Genomic DNA, 24,605 nt, shown 5'->3' with positions numbered 1-24,605 from the left:
TAAACCACTGTTTAACCAATCAGTTGGACAGAAGGACAGGAAGTGGAAGGCGGAGCTTCCGAGGGGAGGTGGGAAGAACAGATGGTTGAGAGTTGGGAAGGAAGCTGCCCCAGGAGTCATCAGATAGGCAAGTTATTGGTGTATATGTAGATTTTGAGACCATACACTTAGAGTAGTTTAGATTCTGCCTGGCATAGTGGTTGCAGCTTTAAAATACACTATAATCTTATTGTGTCAGTTATTGGTGCTCTCGGCCATACTGATAAATTAACTGCAATAGAGCACTGGAGGCTGGGGCCTGTGGTTCACTTCTGTTAGCTCCTATTAATAGCGTATTTAGGAGGTGGCAGCAGAATGACACCAACTCTGAGGGCCCCACAGAAAAAGCCCGATCTAAGCGTTGGCTTGCTTTTTACAAGGAAGTTTTCTTCAGGAGTTTGGACCCTTGTGGGTCCGCCGTGCTCCGCTGGAAGATCCTGCACCCGCTCCTTTGGGGTCGAGACTCAGTGGGTTAGGTAAAGAAACAAAAGCAAAAGCCAATACCCTTTTTTTCAAAAGAAGGCATATAGTGACTGGAAAAGGGATGCAGGGAAGGATGCTGCGAGAAGTTGGGAGAGGAAGGAGAAGGCTACTGATATGATTAGATACATTGCATACATGTATAAAATTACCAAACAATAAGACTTTAAAATGTCCATACCAGTTAACAATGGGGAACATTGTTTATGCAAAAGGTGAGGATCAAGCATGATGAAATAGAAATCCCTGAATATCCTTCATGAGATTTATTGAAGGTATATCCCAATTTAAAACTAAAATTCACTGGAGTTAACATAGAGGCATATATCCAAGTCCTAAAGACAACTTGATAAAAGTATATTAAATACTTTTGTGGATCATGAGAAAGTTGTATACAACAAATCACTGGGAAATGTCTTACACTGCTTAATGTAACACATTTAAGAAATATTAATAGGTCACAGTGATGAGATCCTCAACAATTCTGGATGCACAAACTCAGTGCAGGTTTTAGAGAAATTTGACATAGAACTGATTTATATTTAGATGTGGTTGGATCATTGGGTTTTTTTTTTTTATCATATTTCTTAAAACAAATTGCAAATATCTGACTGTGGATTACCTGAGATTTTTTCTGGTAATTACATAGTCCTCTTCAGTGTTTTCTTCTGTTTCCCCTTGAAGTAAAATTTTAAAAAAAGAAAATCATTACGGCATCCCCAACAATAGAGAACGCTTACTACAGTGTACCTTTTTGTAGTTTAATAGGACCTGACAGGCTGCCTTCACCACCATGCACCATGTACCCTTTCAATATTTTAATTCATGAGACTACACAGAGAGCAAGAAACAGCTGTTTTCTCACTGAACAGGCAAAAGAATCAGTGTGTTTATTCTTACCTATGGAGATCAGGTTCATAAAGGTCTCTGTCATCACATCTCTGTACAGCTTCTTTTGACTGAAATCCAACAAAGCCCACTCTTCTGGGCTGAAGTTCACAGCCACATCCTCAAAGGTCACAGGCTCCTGAAATAACAGGGAAATAGTGTTAATTGCCAGTCTGACAAGATTTGCCACCTTGCCAGGACCAGGCCATTGTGATGGAAGCCGGATGACAAGAACGCTGACAGAAATGTAGACATATAGCACACCCCGTGATATTTTAGAGGGAAATCAGAAACTGAGGCGGACGCTGCTCATATCCCTATTTTTGACACAAATCTGGATTCGTTCTGCTCGTAACTCAAGATCTTGAATGAAGTTGGATATAAAGACAATAGATTAATTTATTTGGCAGATTACAGACAAAACAGCAGCTGCATGGATTCCAGAGATTAGCACTGGACACTGGGGCAACAGACAGGCAGGCACCGTAGGAAGTAACAACGTCGTGAAACTGTGCTTGGCTTGGTCAGTGCAAGTATCTACTTCTGAAAAATGTGCCTGGTAACTTATTGTCAATCTAATACCCTCTATGCACTAGGATGCACATATACGTGCCTTAAACAATTAAAATACATTATGCCATTTACCAACACCTTGGTAATGGACTCCATTCAATCACAAATTAGAACACATCCCAACTATGGACTGATCCGGCCTGAACTAGTTTTAGGTATAAGGGCAACAAGACAGACTTTACAAATGAACCTATAAGGAAAACCATTTTTTTTTCCTACCGTATGTCTATGTATAACTGGGCATGAAAATGACCAAATTCTGATGAACTATGGAAAAGGACATGTGCAGTGAACAAAGGGTTACTGAAAACGAGCCTATCTGTCAGGACCATTTGGGCAGGCTACTCATCTTAGCAACCAAGCTCCTTTTCAACTCCATTAAAAAACCAAAGGAAGCCAAACACCATAATTGAGGTCATTAGGTACCCTCACTTCTCAGTACTGAAACCAAATTTTGCAGCTACATGTTTTTTTTAAAAGGTAGAAAGGGTTTGTTTGTTTGTTTGTTTTTTCTTTTCCTTACTTCCTTTCTTTTGGGGATGGGGGTGGGAAATGGTTCCGCAATTAAGAGTAACAGCTGCTCTTAAACAGGAGTGGAGTTTGTGCCCAGCACCTATATTCGGATGGCTTACCACTGCGTGTAACTCTAACTCCAGGGGATCTGACAATGCCTTTGGGCACTCACTGGCACTAACACTCATGCATACTGACATACATATAGGCGAAATTATAAAGAACACATGTCGTTTCATAAAAACCAGGTTTCCCTTTTTCTTTTCTGTTCTTTTTTTCTATTTTATCCTCCTTGTGTTCTCACACACATGTCAGTTACAGAGTGTCACACACATCAGTTACAGAGTGCCACATGCATGTCAGTTACAGAGTGCTACATGCATGTCAGTTACAGAGTGCCACACCCATGTCACAGTGTCACACTCATGTCAGTTACAGAGTGCCACACGCATGTCAGTTACAGAGTGCCACACGCATGTCAGTTACAGAGTGTTATACGCATGTCAGTTACAGAGTGTCACTGCCTCAGTAGTTCGTAGAGAAGCAGGAAAGTAAAGGGAGAAAGGGAAAAAACATTCTTTGTGGGGGCAGGACCAGCCCACTTACTCTCATGACCCCAGGGCCAGCTCTCCTGACTGCTTCAGGTGGCCAGAGGTGAGAGCATCATGGTCGATGGGGGGTGGGGCCTTTCACCCTCGGGGCTGGCTCATTCATGCCCCCTCTATGAGGGCCAGTCCTGCTGTGCTGCCCAGGAGAGGGGCAGGGACAGCTCACCTGCTCTCATGACCTTGGGTCAGCTCTCCTGACTGCCTCAGGTGGTGAGGGGCAAGGGGATGGAGGGCATCTCCCCTTGTCCAGGCCGGGCCACTTCTTTCTTGTTCATACTCTTGGGACTGGCTCACCCATGTCCCCACCACCAGGGCCAGGTCTACTGTGCTGCTCAGGCGAGGTGCAGGCTTTCACTCTCCTGAGTGCTGCAGCCAGCAGGGGCAGGGCTAGCTCTCCAGCTCTCATAATCCTGGGGCCAGTTCTCCCAGCTGCCACAGGTGGCAAGGGGCAAGGTGGAGAAGGCATCTGATCCGCACCCATGCCATCTCACTCAGACAAGCGGCAAGACCAGCTCTTCTGCACTCTCTCCCCACAGGACTGGCTCACCTGAAATCCTACCACTAGAGTCAGCTGTGCTGTGCTGTCCAGACAAAGTACAGGGCCTGCTCTTCTGAGTGTTGCAGCTGAGGAGGAGCAGGGCTAGCTCTTGACCCCATGGGCAGCTTTCCCAACTGCCAGAGGTGGCCAAGGCGTGGAGGTGAATCACCCCTGTGCCCATGCTACCCCGCAGCAGATGAATGGTCGTGTCAGTTCTCCCACACTCATGTCCTTGGGGCTGGCTCACCCACAACCCTGACACCGGGTCTTCCTCACACAAGGTTTCCAGGTTCAAATTTTTTGTTTTCTTGTGTGTTTCTAACACCGAGTATGTATGGAGGATAGGAAAGCAAAACCAGGCTATTGGTGAGGAGGACGGCGGGGGGGGGGGGGGTAGAATATGGGCAAAACGAAAGTGGAGAGAGGAATACTGGGGACAGACTGGCTCTCAAGCAGGTTTGGGAGTGACAGAGATGGGAAAAGAAAGGGCCAGAAGAAGGCGTAAATAAAATGAAGTGCACATAAGGAAATCATCTGGGCATCTACGATCTTGCAACTCAAGATAACGTGCTGAATACACATATACTATCATACACAGAGTGACGGGGCACAGGAGAATATACATGTTGTGAATGAATAATGAGGAAATCCTGGAAGCTAAAGGCTTAAGGAGGGATGTGGATGGAGCGTGGGGGAAAGGATGGTTAGAAACTGGTCTAACCAAAGCTACAGATGTACAAAGTAGCATTATGAAACACCACTGGTTTGTAAGCTAATTCAAAATACATTTTCATGGAGGGAGTAGGGGAAAAAAAGTCTTACTATGTAGCCCTTGTTAGAACTCTGTATGCAGTCCAGGCTGCCTAGAAACCCACACAGATCCACACAAGCAGAAGCATCACACATTAGTGAACGGCACTGCTCCTAAAAGCCACAAGGGACTAAATAAAACACCAGTGCCGGACACAGGTAGCCACCATATTAGTTACTGGCCGGAGAGGCTCCGGTAGCCTACCAAGCAATATAGGCTCTTGCTGTTGTTCTGGGTTACCAGCCATATCTAGACGGCAAACACCACACATTTTGGTTGGAGCACACAAGTGAATCAATCATGACCTGAGCAGGAAAGCCACAGGCGCCTAACTTTCATAGTGCTGCTGCAAGGTACTACGCAAGCTGCTCAGGGGGGAGAAAAGGCATCAAAAGTTTTATCCTGTGTGAGACCCGGGATGCTCCAACACTGATGTGCCAGACAAGTTGTGCCTACGGGAAAGCACGTTTCTGGAGCTAAGCAACTGCCACCAATGAGATCTTAGGCCTGGCGATTTAACATGGTCAAAAACCATGGCTAGGATGTCAAGGGTCCTAAGGAAGAAGCTACGGATGTTGTTTTTCTAAGTAGTCCTGTTGACACCCTGATTTCTAAGTATTTGTGTTTCTATTTACATATTTCTGTTGCTTCCAATCTGAGTCAAAGGAGCTCCTTCCTGAAGCCATGGTAGTTAATACAGAGAAGCATGGCTATTTAAATTATGAGAATCACAGCGTACACTCCACCCTCGATGGAACATTCTATCACCTTCCCATTCCCAAGGTTCAGGAAACGTTGCAGAAAACTGAAGTGAAAATGTAAGTGTGCTGCGCGCACTGTGAAACACTGTGCTGTGTGCGCTGTGAAACACTGTGGTGGCACACACATTTAATCCCAGAACTCAGGGAGGCAGAGGCAGGTGGCTCTTGTGAGTTCGAGGCCAGCCTGGTCTACAAAGTGGGTCCAGAACAGTCAGGGCTACACAGAGAAACTCTATCTCAAGAAAACAAAACAAAAACATACAGTGAACATTTTCTTCCTAGCCTTTAATACTTTTTTTTTTAAACCTAGCAGGATATAAAATCAACATTCAGTAAGCAATATCACTTCTCTTCTCCAATAGAGTGAAAGAGAAAAATCAGGAACAAAATCCCATTCATTGTAACAAGAATTACTTAGAAATAAAACGAAGCAAAAGACTTCAACAATGACAACTTCAAGTGGTAAAGAAACTGAATATTCAGTTCTACGAATTTCCAGAAATAATAGCATACAGATGAATATTCTACTGAAAATACTTCGCTTTTTCCCCCTCAAAGAATGCCATCTGTTAAATACTGATCAAACACTCCCAGTCTCAATGTTTTCTATTGGAGAAGCAGCCTTGAGCACGCAAGTAAACAACACACATTCGAGCGCACTTGATCCCCTTCACACACACACCAACACACACACCACACACACTGTTGAGTCGGAGCTGTTCTGGACCAGCACTAAGAATATAATTCAGAGAGACTATGGCAGGCGAAATCTACAGCAGCACAGACAGACCTGTAAGGCCATCGGAGTAACAACTCCCACCACCCAAGTCCCCTTGTGCCACAGTCTGGACTCAGCATCACCAAGCTGCCAGTGCTGCAGTGTCTGCAGGGGACGCAGGTTCCAGGTGGCGACTCACCCCTTGAAGACAGGGGCCTGGGACGAAGTGGCTTCCCTGGAACAGAACAGGGCGGGATCTGGTGCCCTCCGCCTGCTATGCCCACAGTTCCAGTGCTTTGGGGGTCACAGAGCCAGTGCCAGGCTGCCCAGCACCAGGGGAACGGCAGGCAAGCACCACCGACTCTGCAGTGTCACACATCTGTCATTTACGACTCCAGGAGCTCAGCGCACACTTACCATTTCCTCTTTTACATGCATCCAAGTGTTTTTCCTAATAGTTCTAAAAACAGAGGAGACAGAGTGCAGACCCCAGCATCACAGGCCTTCTCAACAACACAGGACTCAGACATGGCGGCAAGGGCGGGACCTTCCGAATATTCGTGCTTCCCATTGGATAGTTCTTGAAGGGCAAAGCAGCGTTCCTGACTGACAAAAAAATACTGACAGCCTTGCGCTTAAATATCTGAATTAATAACATTCCCCTTCCCAAAAGCAGTTCAGTTAGAACGCCAGATTCCTTTGTACGCTTTTTTTTTTAAGCTAGGCTAAGCTCGTTTCGATCCGGTTTATAGCTTTGCCTTTAAGGGGACCATGCTCCGAACTTGCTTCTTGTGAACTCTGGGGCCCCCTATTGCTTTGATCATATAGGTATACCATTGCTCACACACCACTGATACATCTGTATCTGCTGGGATTAAAGGCGTGGGCTATCACCACCCTGCTCATATATTTTATCTTAGCTCCAAATCACTCCAACTCGCAAAGATTTAGGAAACAAGTTTAAACTGTACTAACACTTTAAATTTACTTAACACATTTTTAAATTTTATTATTTTTTCTTTTTTTAATTTTTTAAATTACTTTATTCATATTACATCTCAGTTGTTAGCCCATCCCATGTATCCTCCCATTCCTCCCTTCCTCCCACTTCCCCCCTACTCCCCTCCCCTCCCCTATGTCTGTGTCTGAGGGGGACCTCCTCCCCCTTAACACATTTTAACCTAATGAAACTATTATGTCTTTGATTACATCCACAGCAGTATTTATTTTTTTTTTAAACAACAGACAGTAAATCTTTTAATTTCTCTGTGGATTGAATCAAATTTGATATTTTGGCTTATGAGAGGCTACTTAGAGCATTTCCCATTGGCAAGGGATTACCTTGACTGTCATTGATCTGCATTCATTAGTTGAATGCTAGTCTTTGCCACACTTTCTGTACACTGTAGAAGGCTGGGGCCTTATCTTTTAATTATACATAGAAAAGGCATTGTTTGTAGGGACACCATGCCTACAATCTCTTGTCAAATGACATGGCTTACCACAATTAAAACATTTGACATTTTAATTTTTCTGAAAACTTTTAGAAATTACTTCTTCTTTCAGAGAAGCATCATAAACATGAGATCCAATATCGGCTATAGTGCTAATCCATTCATCTTTTGGTGGTGATATTGCCTTCAAAGGCCTGATCTACCCTTTGCAGTGTGAACTAGCATTTTCAAAAGCCAAGTACTCAATATTTGTCTGACTTCTGATTCTGTTTCTATTCTATTTACAGCTGAAATTACTATGCAAAACACCAGTAAAGGCTTTTTTTTTTTTTTTTTGGCTTTTGTATAATTCTACAAAATGACTCAGATCTCTTTTCTGATTATTTAACCTTGTCCCAAGCATTTAAAGCTTCCAAATGATAAAGTACTAAGGTGTGGTTATCAAATTCAAGCTTCCTTTATAATCCAGCATATGAACTTTCACCTTGTGACTGATCCTGGGACATTTTAATACCTGTAGCCTTAGGTCATTGCTCTATGCCTCTAGAGTCCTCTTTTCACTATGTTCACTATTGTAACAGAGGACCAGCTTCCAATACTGCTGTTGGCAAATTTTCCAGTCTTTTCTGGGTTGCCCATGAATTTAATATCTGCTTTACATAGGATAAATTTATAGCATATGAAATGACCACTTCCTAAAATCTCCTCAAATCTAATATGGCTATAGGATCCCATTTATCTTCTTCATAACCTTTAGGGTACCTATCATCTCCTGGCCTCTCTAGTTTTTCTTCTAAGGCTTATATCTTATCAATCTGCTTTTATATTTTTCTTTTTCCAGTGTCTCTAAAGCATTTTTCTTTGACAGGGTACAGAGAGCCACTCTGAATATTAAAGATAAAATATGAAATACCAAAACGATAATAATCATTATTGAGTCAGTTTCAGCTAAATCATTTATCTTTTCATTTTCTGCTTCTATTTTCAAGCCATCTAAAGCAACACTATACAGGGCTTTAATGCCTTGTATTGTGGTACTTCCTACTCTTTAACTTTCTCCTTGAGGACTTCCCAGCAGACTTACCAAATCTAATGTTTTCTCAGCTTGTCTGCAGATGGTGTGATTTCTCTGTCCATATGGTCATGTCACATGTTGGAGCACCAAATGTTGTTTCTAAGAAAATCAATTGTTCACATTTACCAATAAAGACTCAGGAGCCAGATGCTGGGGTGAAAGCCAGACAGGTAGAGAAAAAAATCCAGTAACCTTCCTCCTCACTGATGTCCCAAAAGGAAAAAAGTCCCTTCTCCGCACCATTCAAAAAACACCTCAAACTGAATGTCCCTCCCTTCTGCTTTCTGTTTGGACCTGCTGAAAGCCTTCCCACAATGCTTAGAGGGATAATAAGGCTTCTCTATGTTGTAAATTATTCCATGAATGTCACTCAGACTGAGAATGACGAAAGTTTTCCTACAGTGCTTACACACACACAGCTTCTTTACTTTGTGTACTCTTTCATGAGTCTTACACCAACTGCAACTGGTAAAGGGTTTTCCACAATGCTTACAGGCATGAGGCTTCTCTCCAGGGTGAGTTCTTTTGTGGGTGTTAAGATGAGGAGAGAGAAGAAACATTTTCCCACATGCTATACAAAGGGTTTCCTCACCAGAGTGACTTCTTTCATGAGTTACAAGAACTAGAGCTGAGGGAGGTTTAATGTGAGGTCCTCTGGGAGATTAGAGAGGCCAGTGCCAGAGGACGGTTGCCAACGACTGACGCAGCTGTGCAGCTGAGCTAGTCTGAGACTATCACTCAAGCTATGTGTTCTGTGCATGGCAAAACCAAAGGGAACATCATGCATGACACTCAGGTCAGATGATTGCGAGCGAATCCCACACGTTGGATATGGAGCAGGAGTATATGTTCACGCAATAGAATTCGGATTTTTCTTGGACCTTGGTGGAAGTCAGCACTGGGTTTTCCTACTTTGAAAGGAGAAGCACAAACTTAGTTTGGACTCAGCGCATCTGGTTTTATGTTGACGTCTTTGATCCACCTGGGCTTGAGTTTAGTGCAGGGTGATATATATGTATCTATTTGCCTTTTTCTATATGTAGGCATCCAGTTGGACCAGTAACATTTGTTGAAGATGCTGTATTCTTTCCATTGTATGGTTTTTGGCTCTTTTGTCAAGAAGCAAGTGTCCATAGGTATGTAGGTTTATTTCTGGGTCTTCTATATTCAATTCCATTCAATCTGTTTCTATGCCAATGCCATGCTGTTTTTATTCCTATTGCTGTGTAATATAGCTTGAAGTCAGAGATGGATGCAAATCTAAATGACACTTAGAGTTCATCTTACACTGGTCAGAATGGCTAAGATCAAATCTCAGGTGACAGCACATTCTGACAAAGATGTGGAAAGGGGAACACTCCTCCATTGCTGGCGGGAGTGCAAACTTGTACAACCACTTTGGCAACCAATCTGATGCATTCTCACAAAATTGGGAAGAGTTCTACCTCAAGACCCAGCTATACCATTCCTGGGTATATACCCAAAAGATGCTCTAATGTACAGCAAGAACATTTGCTCAACTATGTTCATAGCAGCTTTATTTGTAGTAGCCAGAATCTGGAAACAACCTAGACCTCTCTAAACAGAAGCCTGGATAAAGAAATTGTGGTACAGTTACACAATGCAATACAACTCAGCTATTAAAAACAAGGAAATTATGACATTTACAGGCAAATGGGTGGAACTATAAAAGATTGCCCTGAGTGAGGTAACCCAGACCCAGAAAGACAGATATCATATGTACTTACTTATAAGATTTTAGCCATATGGTACAGGATAACCATGCTACAATTCATAGACCCAAAGAAGGTAAGTAACATGAAGGGCCCAAATGAGGATGCTTAAATCTCACTGAGAAGGGGAAATAGAACAGATGGCAGAAATGGTTAAAGAGAGGGAACAAGTTAGGAGAGGGAATGCAGAGAGAAATAAGGGTGGAGATCAGGCCTTGGGAGAGCGGGAGCAGGACAGAGGACCTGCAGAGAGAAGAGGAAACACGGGCACAGGCATCTCTGTGTCAAGCCGGTGACCTAGGATAGGAGAGGCTTCTGGAAGGATTTGGGGGTCACTCTAGCTGAGACTCCTAGTAGCATGGAGAGTAAAGTAGACACATATGTATTGGACTAACCAAGTTGGTTTTGTTATATGTAATTATGCTATGTAGGCTCAATTTTCTTATCTATTATATTTTATTATGAACTTATTAAATGAGCCTACCTCTCTAACAACCCAACTAACCCAAACAATCAGAAAAGGATATTAAAGAGCACTACAATGAAGCCTTAAGGGTATCAGTCCCGAGGAATGAGTCTTCTGACGTAGTCAGCAGGATTTTAGCAGACCAGCAATTCCACCAAAGTTGCTGCTGGAACCGGGAGCAGCAGCTGGAACCTCAAGACTTCATTTTACTTATCTTTAGCTAGAGTTTTCTAGTATAATGCCAATATTCGCTCCAATCTGAGCAGGAATTTACACTAAAATACAGAGGAAGTTGTAAAATGTATACTTTTTTGTGATATTTGATACTTTCAATAACATAGCAGGATATAATACCAACATTCAATAAACAACAATATTTTGAGCTCCAATAAAGATGAGGGTGAAAGAGAAAATCAGTGGCAACATTCCATTCAAGAGCATCATGAAAAGAATTATTTAGAAATAGGCCCAAACAAGAGGGCAAAAGACACTGACAATGACAACCTCAGATGGTAAGTAATTTAAATATTCATGTCCATGAATGGCCAAGAATAATATTGTACAAGCAAGCATTCTAATGTATAGAGTGCCTCAGTTGTAAAGAGCATTTCTGTGAGACTTCAGCTGGCCTGGTTTAACTATTATTCTGTGTCAGCCGGGAAGGGAACGTCTGTTGACACAGCGCGTCTCTTTTGGACAAATACTTTTAGGAAGAAGAGACTGCATTACAACACCTAGCTCAGGAAGCTACATCAATTCACCCTCACGCCATTTACAACAGCCCTCTAAAGGGTTCCAGGTAACTTGCTCTCACTGCACACCTTTCAGCAGAAAAGATGGCGTCACTTGCTGTATATGTTAATGACCAGTGTCCTCTGTTGAGGTCACTCTTTCTAGCCTTTTGTCTCTCCACTCTGCACCCTGACACCTAACACTATTGAAAAAATACTAATATAGTTTTTCTCTGAATAAGTTCATATAGAAAAAAAAAAGTACCGATTAAGTATACCCTCACGCAATTTCTTCTACTTAGAGAAACAGCCTAATGTAGACCAAACCACCAAACAACAGTTCTGTTTTATTATGTATCTGAGCGCATATGTTCTTTATGGTTGCCTTCAGTGCCCAGAAGAGTCTTTGATCCCTGGAAGTCACAGGTCACTGTGAAACACCAAATGTGGATACTGGAGAGTGAACTTGGAGCTTTTGCAAGATCAGGAAGCACTGTTAGATGCACAGTCATCTCCCCCTTAATCACCAAGAACTTGCGCCTGGGGGGGAGGGGGACGACCAGTGCTAAGCAGGTACATGTTACTGTCTTGATAAATGGTCGTGGAAATGTGAATGCCTTACAAATGCTCCTGTTTGCATTCATACATGAAGGAATAGGTCTGCTGAGAGGTTCTGAAGGGACAGAGGGAAAATGAAAGAGGGGAACTGGGAATTCAAAACACTAGAATTTATTATAAAAACCAATGAAACTACCAAAAGTGGGGGGGAGGGGTTGGCGGGGATCAGTTAAAAGTGTGTTTAAAAATATCACCACTGAAGTACAATGCAACATTCACAAAAATACCCAAAAACCACAGAAACTGTGTAAATATCAGAGTTGGAGAGATAGCACAAAGATTAAGGGCACTTGCTGTTGACAGAGATCTGGAGTCTGGTTCCTGGCACTCACGCTACAGCTGAGTCTGAATCTAGTGCCAGGAGGCCATGCACGCTCTTCGGGTCCCAGGCACTTGGATGCATGTGCACACACTCACACACAAACACAGACACACAAGTAACACAATCAATTTTTAGAAATATACATGCAACTCCAGGGAAAAACACTTTTCATGTAAAGTTAATAACCAATGAAATAGTAGGTTTTTTAAAGAAAGAATTTGCTATGGTATTACAATAGGGAACAATTACTGTTCCTACTTCAAATTAACCACACACACTGGAAGCCAAACTAAGGCTCCCTGGAAGAGTTGTAAAGGCTCGTGATCACTGAGCCGTTTCTCCAGGCTACAATTTCTTTAAATGCTTGATATTGCTGGACAGGTTCTTGGTAGCCTGTCTTTCAAGTGGCGGGAACGGCAGACTGAAAAATTATGTCAATATTATTAAGCAAATCTTACCTCCAAGATTAAAAACAAAAAAGCAAAAAGAAAAGTCTTGTCTGTGAACGGACCAAAGATCAGAATGATAATATTTTTATTGTAGTTCTTTCAGGTTATTTCTAAAATATTCTACACAAACTTAAGTTCTCTTTGTAAGATTAAACAACATAAAAACATTTTACAAGCTTTATTTCAACTCAAAGTCACACAGCTTTCTCATTTTTTTTCCCATTAAAATTTACATTTAGTTGGAACAAGTCCATTAAAGTCCTAAGTGATATTCAAATATCTTTCTTGGATATTTTTGTTTTGCTAGCCTCTTATCCTAGCATTAAAACATGCATCAGAACAGGATTTCATCCTGCACATGCTTGCAGATTAGGGCTAAGATTACACTTTTCCACTTCAATTTTTTTTCTCGTTTTAGCACACTTATTTGCTTCATTTGTGTGCATACACCCATACACTCACTGGTGCGCACATGGAACTTAGAAGACAGATTTTGGGAATCGGTCTCTGTTTCTACCATGTAAGTTCCAGTGTTCAAATTGAGATCAGACCACTACCATCGCCCCCCAAAAAGATAACTAGCAAAGCCACCTCATGGTACATCCAAACTCTTTTTTCATACCTAACAAATAAAAGCAAGTTGACCACACAGAGTGTCACACTGTTGATAGCTATTCGAGTTCTTTCACTAGGAGACTTTAGAGGGGTTTCTAATGATATGGGACACAGAAATGCTTTCACATACTGCTCACATAGACAAGGTTTCTATACTGTGAATTCTTTCGTGCTTGAGGAAATTACCACAATAAGTAAATTCTTTCCCACAGTGTTTGCATACATAAAGTTTCTCTTTCATAGAGTGGATTTTTTTATGAGTGTAATAGGAACTCTGGCTGTTGAAGGTTTTTCCACAAAGGTTGCATGTAAAATGCTTTTCTGCAGTGTGAGTTTTTTCATGACTATTACGGGTACTGGAAGTGGTGAAAGTTTTTGTGCAGTGCTTACATGTGTAAGGCTTTTCTCCCGTGTGAATTCTTTCATGACTGTTGCGGGCACTTGAAGTGGTGAAGGCTTTTCCACAGTGTTTGCATGCATACGGCTTCTCTCCAGTGTGAATTCTTTCGTGCTTGATTAGGTCACCGGAAAGAATGAATACTTTGCCACATTTTTTACATAGGAAGGATCTTTCCCCGGTGTGAATTCTTTCATGACTGTTCCTGTCACTGGAAGTGGCAAAGGCTTTCCCACAGTACTTACATGTATACGGCTTCTCTCCAGTGTGAATCCTTCTGTGGTTGATAAGATAGTCAGAACGGCTGAAGGCTTTCCCACATGTTTTACATACAAAGGGTTTCTCTCCAGTGTGGATTCGTTCATGACTGTTGCGGTCACTGGAGCTGGTGAAGGCTTTTCCACAATGTTTACATGCATAAGGTTTCTCTCCAGTGTGGATTCTCTCGTGATTCATAAAATGACCCAAACGTTTGAATGCTTTCCCACATTTTTTACACACAAAGGGATTGTCTCCAGTGTGAATTCGTTCACAACTATTATAGTCATTGGGGCTAGTGAAAGCCTTTCCACAGTGCGTACATGAATACGGCTTCTCTTCGCCATGGGTTTTTTCATGAACACCATGGGCACTGGAAATAGTGAAGACTTTCCCACAGTGTTTACACTCATAAGAGTTCTCCCCAGTGTGATTTCTTTGGTGCATGAGAAGGTATTTCAACTGAATAAACCCTTTCCCACACTGCTCACACACATAAGGCCTCTCTCCACTGTGAATTCTTTCGTGTTTTTGAAAGCATGACAAATATCTAAATGTTTTTCCACACTGTTTGCAAATATAACACTTCTCTACAATATGGATCCGTTCGTGACTGATAAGGTGGGTCGAGTTAACAAAGGCTTCTCCACATTGCTTACACACAAATGGCTTGACTTCAGTATGGATTCCTTCGTCTCTCTGGCCATATGTAGAGTTCATCATGGTGGCTTCGTTGTGTTTATCTCCAATGAGCCTTCTTTCATGATGCTGATCACACTGCAGGCTCCCAGGAGCTGCACTACACTGCTGATTTTCACATGATGCCTCTCCAGTACTTTCACGCACCTGAAGTGACTGAGAATGACCCATACCTTCCCCCCAACATGTCTCATGTTTAAAAGCCTTCTCCACAGCTTCCTTATACTCAAATGGCTTCTCTTCAGTTGGATCACTGGGGTGCACATCCGAGCGTGAATTACCAATGATGTTTCTTTCGCTCGAGCTGCTTTCGTATGCAGCAGGAGGCATGTCTTCACTAACAGTACCCTCTGCAATCCGTGGCTGGGCTTTTTCACACTGACTATTGTGTTCATATTCACCATCCCGCTCAACCACCTGAGTTCTGAGGGAAAAAAAAAGACCATTATGGGCAGTGGAAATAGTAAATTTTTTTTTCATAATGTTTATATTACTAAGATTTCTTTCCAGTAATTCTTTCATATGTGAGAAAGTATTTCCAATAAATGAATCCTGTGGTACATGAGAAGGTACTGATGCTGGTATATTTTTTAATATATTTTATTAATGTATTCATATTACACCTCAATTGTTATTCCATCCCTTGTATCCTCCCATTCTCCCCTTACTCCCCTCCCCTATGACTGTGACTGAGGGGGACCTCCTCCCCCTCTATATGCTCATAGTGTATCAAGTCTCTGATGCTGGTATATTTTGAGTAAGCAAACAAAGTGTTGGTGACTGACTCCAGTGGTCCACTACAGTTGTAATCACCAAGGCTACACAGAGAAAGCTTGTCTTGAAAAAACCAAAAACAAACAAACAAAAAAGTAACAGGGTAAGTCAGAAAGCAGTGCTCCTCCATAGTTTCTGCGTCCAGCTCCCTGGCCAGCTTAAGCTCCTGACCAGGCTTCCCTTGATGATCAACTGTGACACGAAGTGTAAGCCAAAATAAACCCTTTCATTCCCAAGTTGGTTTTGGTTATGGTGTTTAGAAAGCAATGTAAGACAGTAATTGGGATCAGGTCCATGGGGTACTGCTTTGACCTACTTGACCATGCTGTTTTTAGAAGAACTGTGAAAGTGTTTAGAACTTTCAACTGGAAAAGACCACGGGTGCTCAAAGACTAATGACCCACTTTGACAGCTTGGAATGAAAGAATGCTAAGAGCAACGTAGACAACGGAAGCCTGCCCTGTCAAGTTTCAAAGGTATGCCTAAGAGTGTAAGGATGATGTGGCTGATGTGGCTGGCTAGGGAGTGCCCTCTGCCTTCCTCAGAGTTCCAAGCGCAATTCTCCCAAAGCTGTGTGCTTTGTCAAAGAGTCTGACCTACCCTGAAGAGAGAAACAGCAGTCTTTTCAGTTAAGGGTATATGAGTAGCTGTTCTCTCATGCTAATAACATCCAAACTCTCAAAAGGATGTTTAAGAGTACCTCAAAGAGTCTATCAGAGTGCTTCATGAGATAGTTTATATTAAGAATATATACTTTCTGGTCACTCAGCTATGATAAACAACAGCATCATTGAGGTGAAATCTACACAAAGTCTACACAAAGACCACAGAGGGCCACGGCATCACTTCAGACTGGCAACAAAACATGACAGTGTGTAAGATTCTGTCATGTGGTCTTAATCTTGGCAATATGATAGCTGCAGAAACTAAGAGGTCGTGGAGAAGCCGAGGCAGGGTACCATGAAGGGCCAGAAGTTATCACTGCTCAAGGTGAAACCCCAGCTGCAGTGGAAACGCCACAATTAAAGGGTTTACTGAGAACAGATGAGCTTTTGCAACAAGGGCCAGGGTTGGTGTTCCTGAGGAGAAAGTGAATGATGCAGGTACAGCCTGTACAGACACTAGCATATTAGAGATGCCAATGTCATAAACAACTGGCAAGGGGAGCAAAAGTTGTAGACTAAAGCTACCCTGAGCCTGGAGTCAAGCGATGTGTGCTGTGAGTGAGGCCCAGAGGAAGTACACTGAGCTACAGACTTTGATTAACATCGCTGGATTTGGGGTTTGCTTTGACCTAACTTCCCTGCTAACTGCCCTTTAAAATAAGAAGTGTATAACTTATATTTGATTTACAGGAGCCCACAGCAGAGAACTTCTGAATGTCAGAAGCACTGACTATTTAACGTCTATGCATTTCTTTAAGACCATGAGATTCCTAAAGTTATACTATGACTTATATCTTGATGCTAACATGAGATCATGGGGACAAACAAGGAGATACTTGTGCTGGTTAGGTTTTTTTTTTTTTTTTTGTCAACTTGACACAAGATATGGTCATCTGAGAAGATGGAAAACAATTGAGAAAACAGTTCCAATAGATGCATCTGTAGGGGTAAATTATTATTATTATTATTATTATTATTAGTAGTAGTAGTAGTAGTAGTAGTAGTAGTAGTAGCAGCAGCAGTAGTAGTAACTGATGTGTGAGGGCCTGGCTCCAGGAGCAACCCAGTAAGCAGTGTTCTTCTAATCTCTGTTTCAGTCCCAGTCCCCAGATTCCTGCCTTGACACTCCCACAATGAGGGACTGTGATACAGAAATCAAAACAAGAGCCAAAATAAGCCCTTTCTTCCTAAAGTTGCATTTTGTTGTCCTGGTGTTTATCTCAGCAATTAAAAAAACAAATTAAAGACAGCTCTAGTGAGGCTAGTGAGGTGACTCGGCAGTTCTGAATACTGACAGTTCTTCCGGAGAAGCTGTGTTTGGTTCCCAGCACTCATACAACGGCCCACAACTGTATATAACTGCAACAGGAGATGCCATCTTATGGCCTCGAAGGACACTAGATGAATGTGGCACACAGACGTACACGCAAACAAAGCACACATAAAAAAACAAACAATTCTAAAACCCAAGTTAGCAGCAGCAACAACAAAAATAACCGTTATTTATAAAGCTGCGAGCAAATATTATTAAAAATACATCAAATATTTTGGAGTATGAAGGCAAGTTTTTATGTAACGAACCACTGGAGGGAAAAATCTCTTACGTGGCTAAGTACTGCACCACATTTTAGTGACATTCAGAAATTACAGAGATGGGATACTCAAATTCTGAACAATCAGATCCAATGCAGTTTTGCAAACATCTATGTTAGAATTAATTTATACTTAGATATACTGGGATAATTTACTAGGTTCAGTTGCCCTATCATTCTCAAACATTTGATGTAAATTCCTCTCTATAAATTACCCCAGACTGCTCCCGAGGCTTTGGTAATCCTCTTCAACATTTTCTTCTTGTGTTTTCTCTAGAAGCAAACCCAAAGAAATCATTATGATATAGTCAGTATTATAAAAATGTATTACATTCTTAATCTTATGACGTGACCAGGCATATTAAATTCACTACATGCTCCCTTTCAAATTTGAAACCACAAACCACACACACATAACAAGGAATAGTTGTCTCTGAATGAATAAGCAAAGGAAACATAGTGTGCTGTTTACCTATGGAGATCAGGTTAAAAAAGGTCTCTTTCATCACATCTCTGTAGAGCTTCTTTTGACTGGAATCCAATAAAGTCCACTCTCCTGAGGTGAAGTTCACAGCCACATCCTCAAAGGTCACAGGCTCCTGAAACAGTGCACAGGAGGATGGGCACTTTTTAACTGCAAGGCTGAAAACATACAGACTCACCTACAACAGAAGCTTCTGAAGACACCACTAAGTGATTGTGTACATAAAGGTCAACTTGAGAAATTATGATGGTTACATGAAATAGCATGAGGAAACCCACTCACCCTGTGCAGAAGCATCCTCTGACTTGTGTGCAGGATTTTATTAGAGGAAGAAGGGAGGGGAGGAGCAGGCAGCTCCTCATAACTCTATTGCTGCTGTGGTCAGGATGTAACCATTGTTTGTCACTCTTGGGTCCTGTCATGATTTAGTGAACCCTCCAAGCATGAAATGAAATAAACTTTTCCTATCTTAAGCCATTTTTCTAAGCAGTTTATCACAGTCATAGAAAAGCCTAAGAAGAAGAAAAGTATATATATATATTTTAAGACACAAAGAAGTGAGTCCATTGTAAATAATCCTGATCAGGTTCTCTAGCCACTTTGAACTTTTTTGTGAAAGAGAGGGGGAAGGAATGCTCTTGATTCCCCCTGGTCACCCCCCCCCCCACCATCTTAGTATACCAGAAGAAGCAAATCTGAACGAATCATTCTGGTAGACGCTGCAAAGACAGAAATGCTAGAAGAAATCCTTACAGCCGAGGTGCAGCTTAAGTAGGTTCTAGGTTCAGGGGGAGCGAGGACTCTTGTCAGGAACTGAAGTGGGACCACTACTTTGCTATTTCATTCTGTCCTGGACTCAGGTGTCACGACCCCTCCTGTGGAGTCTGTGTGACAAAGGTTACTGCACAACCCGGGGTGACGACCTCTGCCCCAGGAGAGCCTCCTGGAATGGGCCTGATGTTCCTGTTGGAGTAACTGATTGCAGCCTTCTTGTTTTGGAACATTCTGCCTGTTTTTTCCTCCTGACCTACTTCCGTATCAGGACTTTTCAGACATGACTCTGTTGCTATGAAACACCCTAACTTGGGACTGCAGCCAGGGACCATTCAGGCCTGGAATTTACCAACGAGTTCCGCTCCACTTGCTAATAAAAACATGGCTTTTTTTGGGGGGGGGGTTATTTGGTGTTTTGAGACAGGGTTTCTCTGTGTAGCCTTGGCTGTCCTGGACTCACTTTGTAGACCAGGCTGGCCTCGAACTCACAGCAATAACAACATGGCTAACTATTAATCATAGTTTTTATTATGATTTACAAATAAAGTGTTTAAGAAAGCTCCAGATAGCGACGCTCAGATAATAGGAAGAACTAAGAAAACGCTGTCTTGACACACAGATGTTTGGCACAATGAGAGAACACTGACCTTTGATAAAGAGGGCACATGCATAATGCTACCAAGCTAATGACTTAAGCATAGTGACTCGAGATTGATGACAACATTATTACTTTGCATCCTGCATTTTGAACTGTGACTTCCTTGAATGAAAAAAAAAATTGTAACCACAAAAACACTCCCCGTTTCAAAAAATGTGTATAAAAACCTGGCTTGCTTGCCTGCAAAATACACTCAGATTCAAACACTCCCCTGGGTTTGTCTCTGTTTGTCACTTGCCTATCTTTGTCCACCGACACTTGGAGAACTCTCATTCCCAAGGACAGATACCTGACTGAGACTGTCCGTGGCACCCAGGAATGTAAAGGAACTTGACAAATACAATGAAGGGCTTTTGTACACGAAGAGTGGAAACAAGCTTACAATTTTAAACATGAGGTGTCAAGAAAGCAGCTGTAATTGATATGAGATCAACTCTAGGCACTGGGACAACATCAAGGCAGGCAACGCAGAACAAGCTAAGCAACCCTGAGATTTTACTTGAGTTTTACAGCCAGTCTGGATATTCTTCTATGAACAATCATCTGTAGGCAACCTTGGACCACGCCCACTGCCAGGATTCATGCTTTTAAAAATTGGCAACATTAGTCCACCTTACTAATCCCCTGAAATACATTTTGGAACACATTAGGTAGCAATGGAAAATGGCCTCAAAGTAATGAGCTACTTTGGGGTGCATTTACCATAATGTAAACTGTGCTCTCTCTTTTTTAAATTTTTATTTAATTAATTTATTCAGATTACAACTCAATTGTTACCCCATCACTTATATCCTCCCATTCTTCCCTCCCTCCCACTTTCACCCTATTCCCCTCCCCTAGGTATATGACTGAGGGGATCTCCTCCCCCACTTTAGGGTCAGAGGCTATCAAATCTCATCTTGGTAGCCTACTTATTATTTCTTTGAGTGCCACCAGGCCTCCCCACCAAGGGGAGGTCATCAAATATGGGGCACCAGAGTTCATGTCAGAGTTAGTCCCCGCTCTCCACATAGCTGTGGAGAATGTCCTGTCCATTGGCTAGATCAGAGTAGGGGTTCGACGTTTACTACTTGTATTGTCCTTGGTTAGTGCAATAGTTCGATGTTCTTCTTGTAGGTTTCTAAAATCCTTTGGATCCTTCTAAATAATATTTGAGGACAATCTTTTCATCATTGTACCCCTAAATAAGGCATATGATTAAAATTAGATATGTGATAGGAAATAACACGGTGCAGGGAGCAAGTCTTATCAAATGTAACCCTACCAGTCCGAACGCAGAACACTCTGTGCATGCTCCTCCCTTTACCAAACAAATCCTTCTTCTCAAAGCCCCAAACAATAATTGGTGCCCTTGTGTATGGCAACTCTTACAAGGAAAAACATTTAATTGGGGGTGGCTTATAGATCAGAGGTTTAGTCCATTATTTGTGGGGACCTGTGCCAAATTCTGCCATGTCAGAAATCCTGTGCTTAGGCTGTATGCTGTGACCTATGAGTTGCTGACCTTTACCTCACCACAAGGTCTTGTGTTCTAGGCTATCCTTGGACTATTTCCCTTTGAAAGAAGTAGAGAAGTTTCAACTAGGAACTACTCAGAGAACTAGGAAGTTCTACAGGGAGCGATTTAGGCTACTGCATTCTTGCCCCGGAGGCTAGGGTGAGTGAGATAAGAATAGATCCTATTGACCTTGCCCTATATATATTCCTGCTAGCTGGCTATAAAGTGAATCTTGATCAGAAATGTCCCGACTTGATTCATTATTCCTCGTATCTCTGTATCCTACTTTCAATCTCCACTCCCTCTTTCAGGTGAACCCTGATTTGATTTTTCCCCCCGGGCTGGGACCGGACAATTATTGTCACGGTGGGAAACATGGCAGCATATAGGCAGGCATGGTGCTGGTGGAGCTGAGAGGTCCATGTCTTGATCCACAGGCAGCAGAAGACTGTATGCCACAGTGGGCACATGAGCATCTATGAGACCTCAAAGTCCCTCCTCACAGTGACACACTTCCTCCAATAAGGCCACGCCTCCTGATAGTGCCACTCCCAATGGGCGCCATTCCTATTCAAACCCCAAGTACCCTAACTCATTGGCTGGTATACTCTTCTTCACAGAGTATTTTCAACCTGTACTATGGTTTAGCATTGAATAAAGTTAACCGTGGGCACACCAGCAATGCTGCCCATACCCTTTTCATCAGCTGGAACCTTGAGAATCAGCAGAAGTCCATGCCAGGAGATGTTCTGAGGATTCGAGAGTCTGAGTCAAATACAGGGTTTGATACAGGCACAAAGGCCATGAAGATATACTAGGATCCCTCCCGTCACTTGAGATACTTTAAATTCAGCAGATAAGGACATAGCAAATACTAAATTTTTTGTGCCTGGAGGTGTTGGAAAATAAGACAGTGTATTTATTTTGATAGGGGGGTATTTGGAATCGGTACAGAAACAGGAACATATTACTTATTTATTTATTTGTTGTATAAACTGGGTATGGTGTGTGTAACCTGACCCTGTTCAAGACCACAGTTTGGATAATATTTTAGGGAGATTACTGAATAAAGGGACTGGGAAAGATCTTGGGCTGTCTGAGACTATGAGATGGAACCTGCCAACACACCTGCAGATCCCACACTTACAGCTCACGCACTGACCCTCTGTAATGTTCCTTTCACTTCTCTCATTATATGTGTTGGCTATGCTTCTGTGAGCTTATGCTTCTCAATAGGGAGGAAGGCCCTTGTTACATGAAAAACTAAGGAGCGCGGAAAAGACTCTCAGTCTGCCTGTTAAGTCTTAAGCCTTGCTACAAATATCCCTATAATTAGAAGTGGTTAAGCCAAGCATGACAGTGCAAACCTGCTATCTCGATGATCATGAAACCAAAGCAGGGGGATCATTAGTTCGAGGCCAGCCTGAGCTACAAGGTCATAACTGGTCTCAAAATAAATTATCAAAAAGGAGAGAGAAAAAGAAAGACTGGCCCCAGGGGAGAGGAAATTGTGATGGCATTCTTCCTCTTATTTTTTTTATTTTTTCAAGGACTTCGGGTGTATTATTAACTTACCAATTTGTGAAGTATCAACTTTTTTTTAATGTTGACAACAAGGACCATAAACTTTCTTTAGAACTGTCTTCATTCTGCCCCACAGACTTGGTCACACTGTGTTTTCTTTTTCATTAAATATTTTTCCTTCTTGATTTGTTCCTTGGCCCAATTATCATTCAGTAGTGTGTTGTTTAGTTCCCATGAGTCTGTGTACTTTATGAAGTTTTATTGCTGATAATGTTTCCTTTCATTTCCTTTGGTCAAATAGAATGCAACTTCCCTATATTTATAGAGACTCTCTTTGTGTCCTGATGTGGTTGAGTTTGGAGAAAGTTCCATAGGTTCCTGAGAAGATTGTATGCTCTTTAATCTTTTGGGTGGATTGTTCTCATACATGTTTATTAGGCCCATTGATTAATGATGTAATTAATTCCAATGTTTCTTTGTTTAGTTTTTGTTCAAATGATGTGTCACCTGGTGAAGGTAGGTTACTGAACTCCTCCACTATCAGAGTATTTGGTCTTTCTGTCATTTTTGATCTGGTGGTATGTCTTTTACAAAACTGGGTATACCTCTGTTTGTTGGGTAGGATTACTGTTATAATTTACTCTTGGTGGATTATTCCTATAATGAGATGAAGTGACTTTCTTTATCTCTTTTGACTAGTTTTGGTTTGAAGAGTATTTTGTCAGATAAAGAATAGCTATGCCCCCTTGCTTCCATTTGCTTGAAATACCAGTTTCCATTCTTTTACCTCAGATAGTATCTACCAATGATGGTCAAGTAGGCATTATGATTTTAACATTAAGAGCTATTAATGGTTGGACATATTGGCATACGCCTTTAATCCTAGCTTGAGGCAGGTGGATTAAGGCCATCCTGGTCTACATAGTGAGTTCCAGGCCAGTGAGATATGAATCTCTCAAGAAGAGAGACGTTTCCAGATAGAGTGAACTGCCTACCAACAGAGAGGCCTGGAAAAAGCAAAGACGGGATGACCTGCTTGGAAGAGAGTCAGAGCAGCTTAACTCCCTGCAAAGGACAGTGCCCAGCCTGTTGAGCTGCCTGCAGGCTCTGCGAGTTCTCCATGTGTCTAGCTTTCCTATGAGGTCACTCACGCTTTGCTTGGCTCTAGTGACACAGCTGTCTTTGATTCATTTCTGACTCTCAAGGTAACTCTTCACTCATATTTCTATATTAACGCGAGTAAAACTCATTGGTTCTCATTCTTTGGTCTATTCTTGATTCCCTGTCTGGCTTGAAAAGACAGTTGGTCACATCCAATAGAATGCCATGACAGAACAACTACATATAAAAGTGACAGTTTAATTCCAATTCAGTAATACTCAGTGACTTCAACAAATAAGTGAACAACAGGCGCTCTGACCTCCAACCTTTCACCTCAGATCCCTCAGCTTTCTGTCAAGGATCTGGAATACCCTGACTTTCATCCAAATCACAGTGAGCTGTCACCCAGCATTTTTCCATTTGTGATTTGTACCCAGTGGCTCCACTATGACCTCCAAGCAATAATTTCTGTCTCAGAGAAACTGGTATAACTGGAAACCTGGGTCTTCAGTGGATCACTCTGTGCTCCCTCTGACACAAAGGACTCTTATGTGAGATGATGTTCCCTAGATAATGCCACTCACCTCCCACTCACACTTTAACTCCCCATGAGAAACTCTGAACCTCTGACTTGTCCTCAGGCCATGGAGTCCCATAGGTCTGCAAGCTGACATTGTGGGATTAGGGGAGCCTTTCTGCTCAGACCTGATCCCACCAGGCAGCAGAAGCCCACACGTCCCCTCCCAACCTGCTCCCCAACTCCTCTGTGTAAGGTAGGATGATCTCCTC

The 24,605-nt window shown here is 42.2% G+C and overlaps 1 protein-coding gene across 1 annotated transcript in view; it reads right to left on the bottom strand.

Annotated features, from left to right (window-relative positions):
• The window catches only part of LOC311584201 (uncharacterized protein), a 53,337-nt gene that overhangs the window by 3,266 nt on the left and 25,466 nt on the right, over positions 1-24,605 (bottom strand). Inside the window, exons 2-7 of the mRNA XM_084758302.1 lie at positions 18,250-18,376; positions 17,993-18,050; positions 13,529-15,170; positions 6,347-6,418; positions 1,420-1,546; positions 1,142-1,196 (exon numbers count right to left, since the gene is read on the bottom strand). Of these exons, the coding sequence (XP_084614428.1) occupies positions 1,142-1,196; positions 1,420-1,546; positions 6,347-6,418; positions 13,529-15,170; positions 17,993-18,050; positions 18,250-18,376 (2,081 nt within the window). The remainder of the gene's footprint in view (positions 1-1,141; positions 1,197-1,419; positions 1,547-6,346; positions 6,419-13,528; positions 15,171-17,992; positions 18,051-18,249; positions 18,377-24,605) is intronic.

The sequence above is a fragment of the Acomys minous genome (genome assembly GCF_964271855.1).
Source record: "Acomys minous genome assembly, chromosome: 15".
Lineage (NCBI taxonomy): Eukaryota > Metazoa > Chordata > Mammalia > Rodentia > Muridae > Acomys > Acomys minous.
This window is presented reverse-complemented; position numbering and strand designations above follow the sequence as displayed.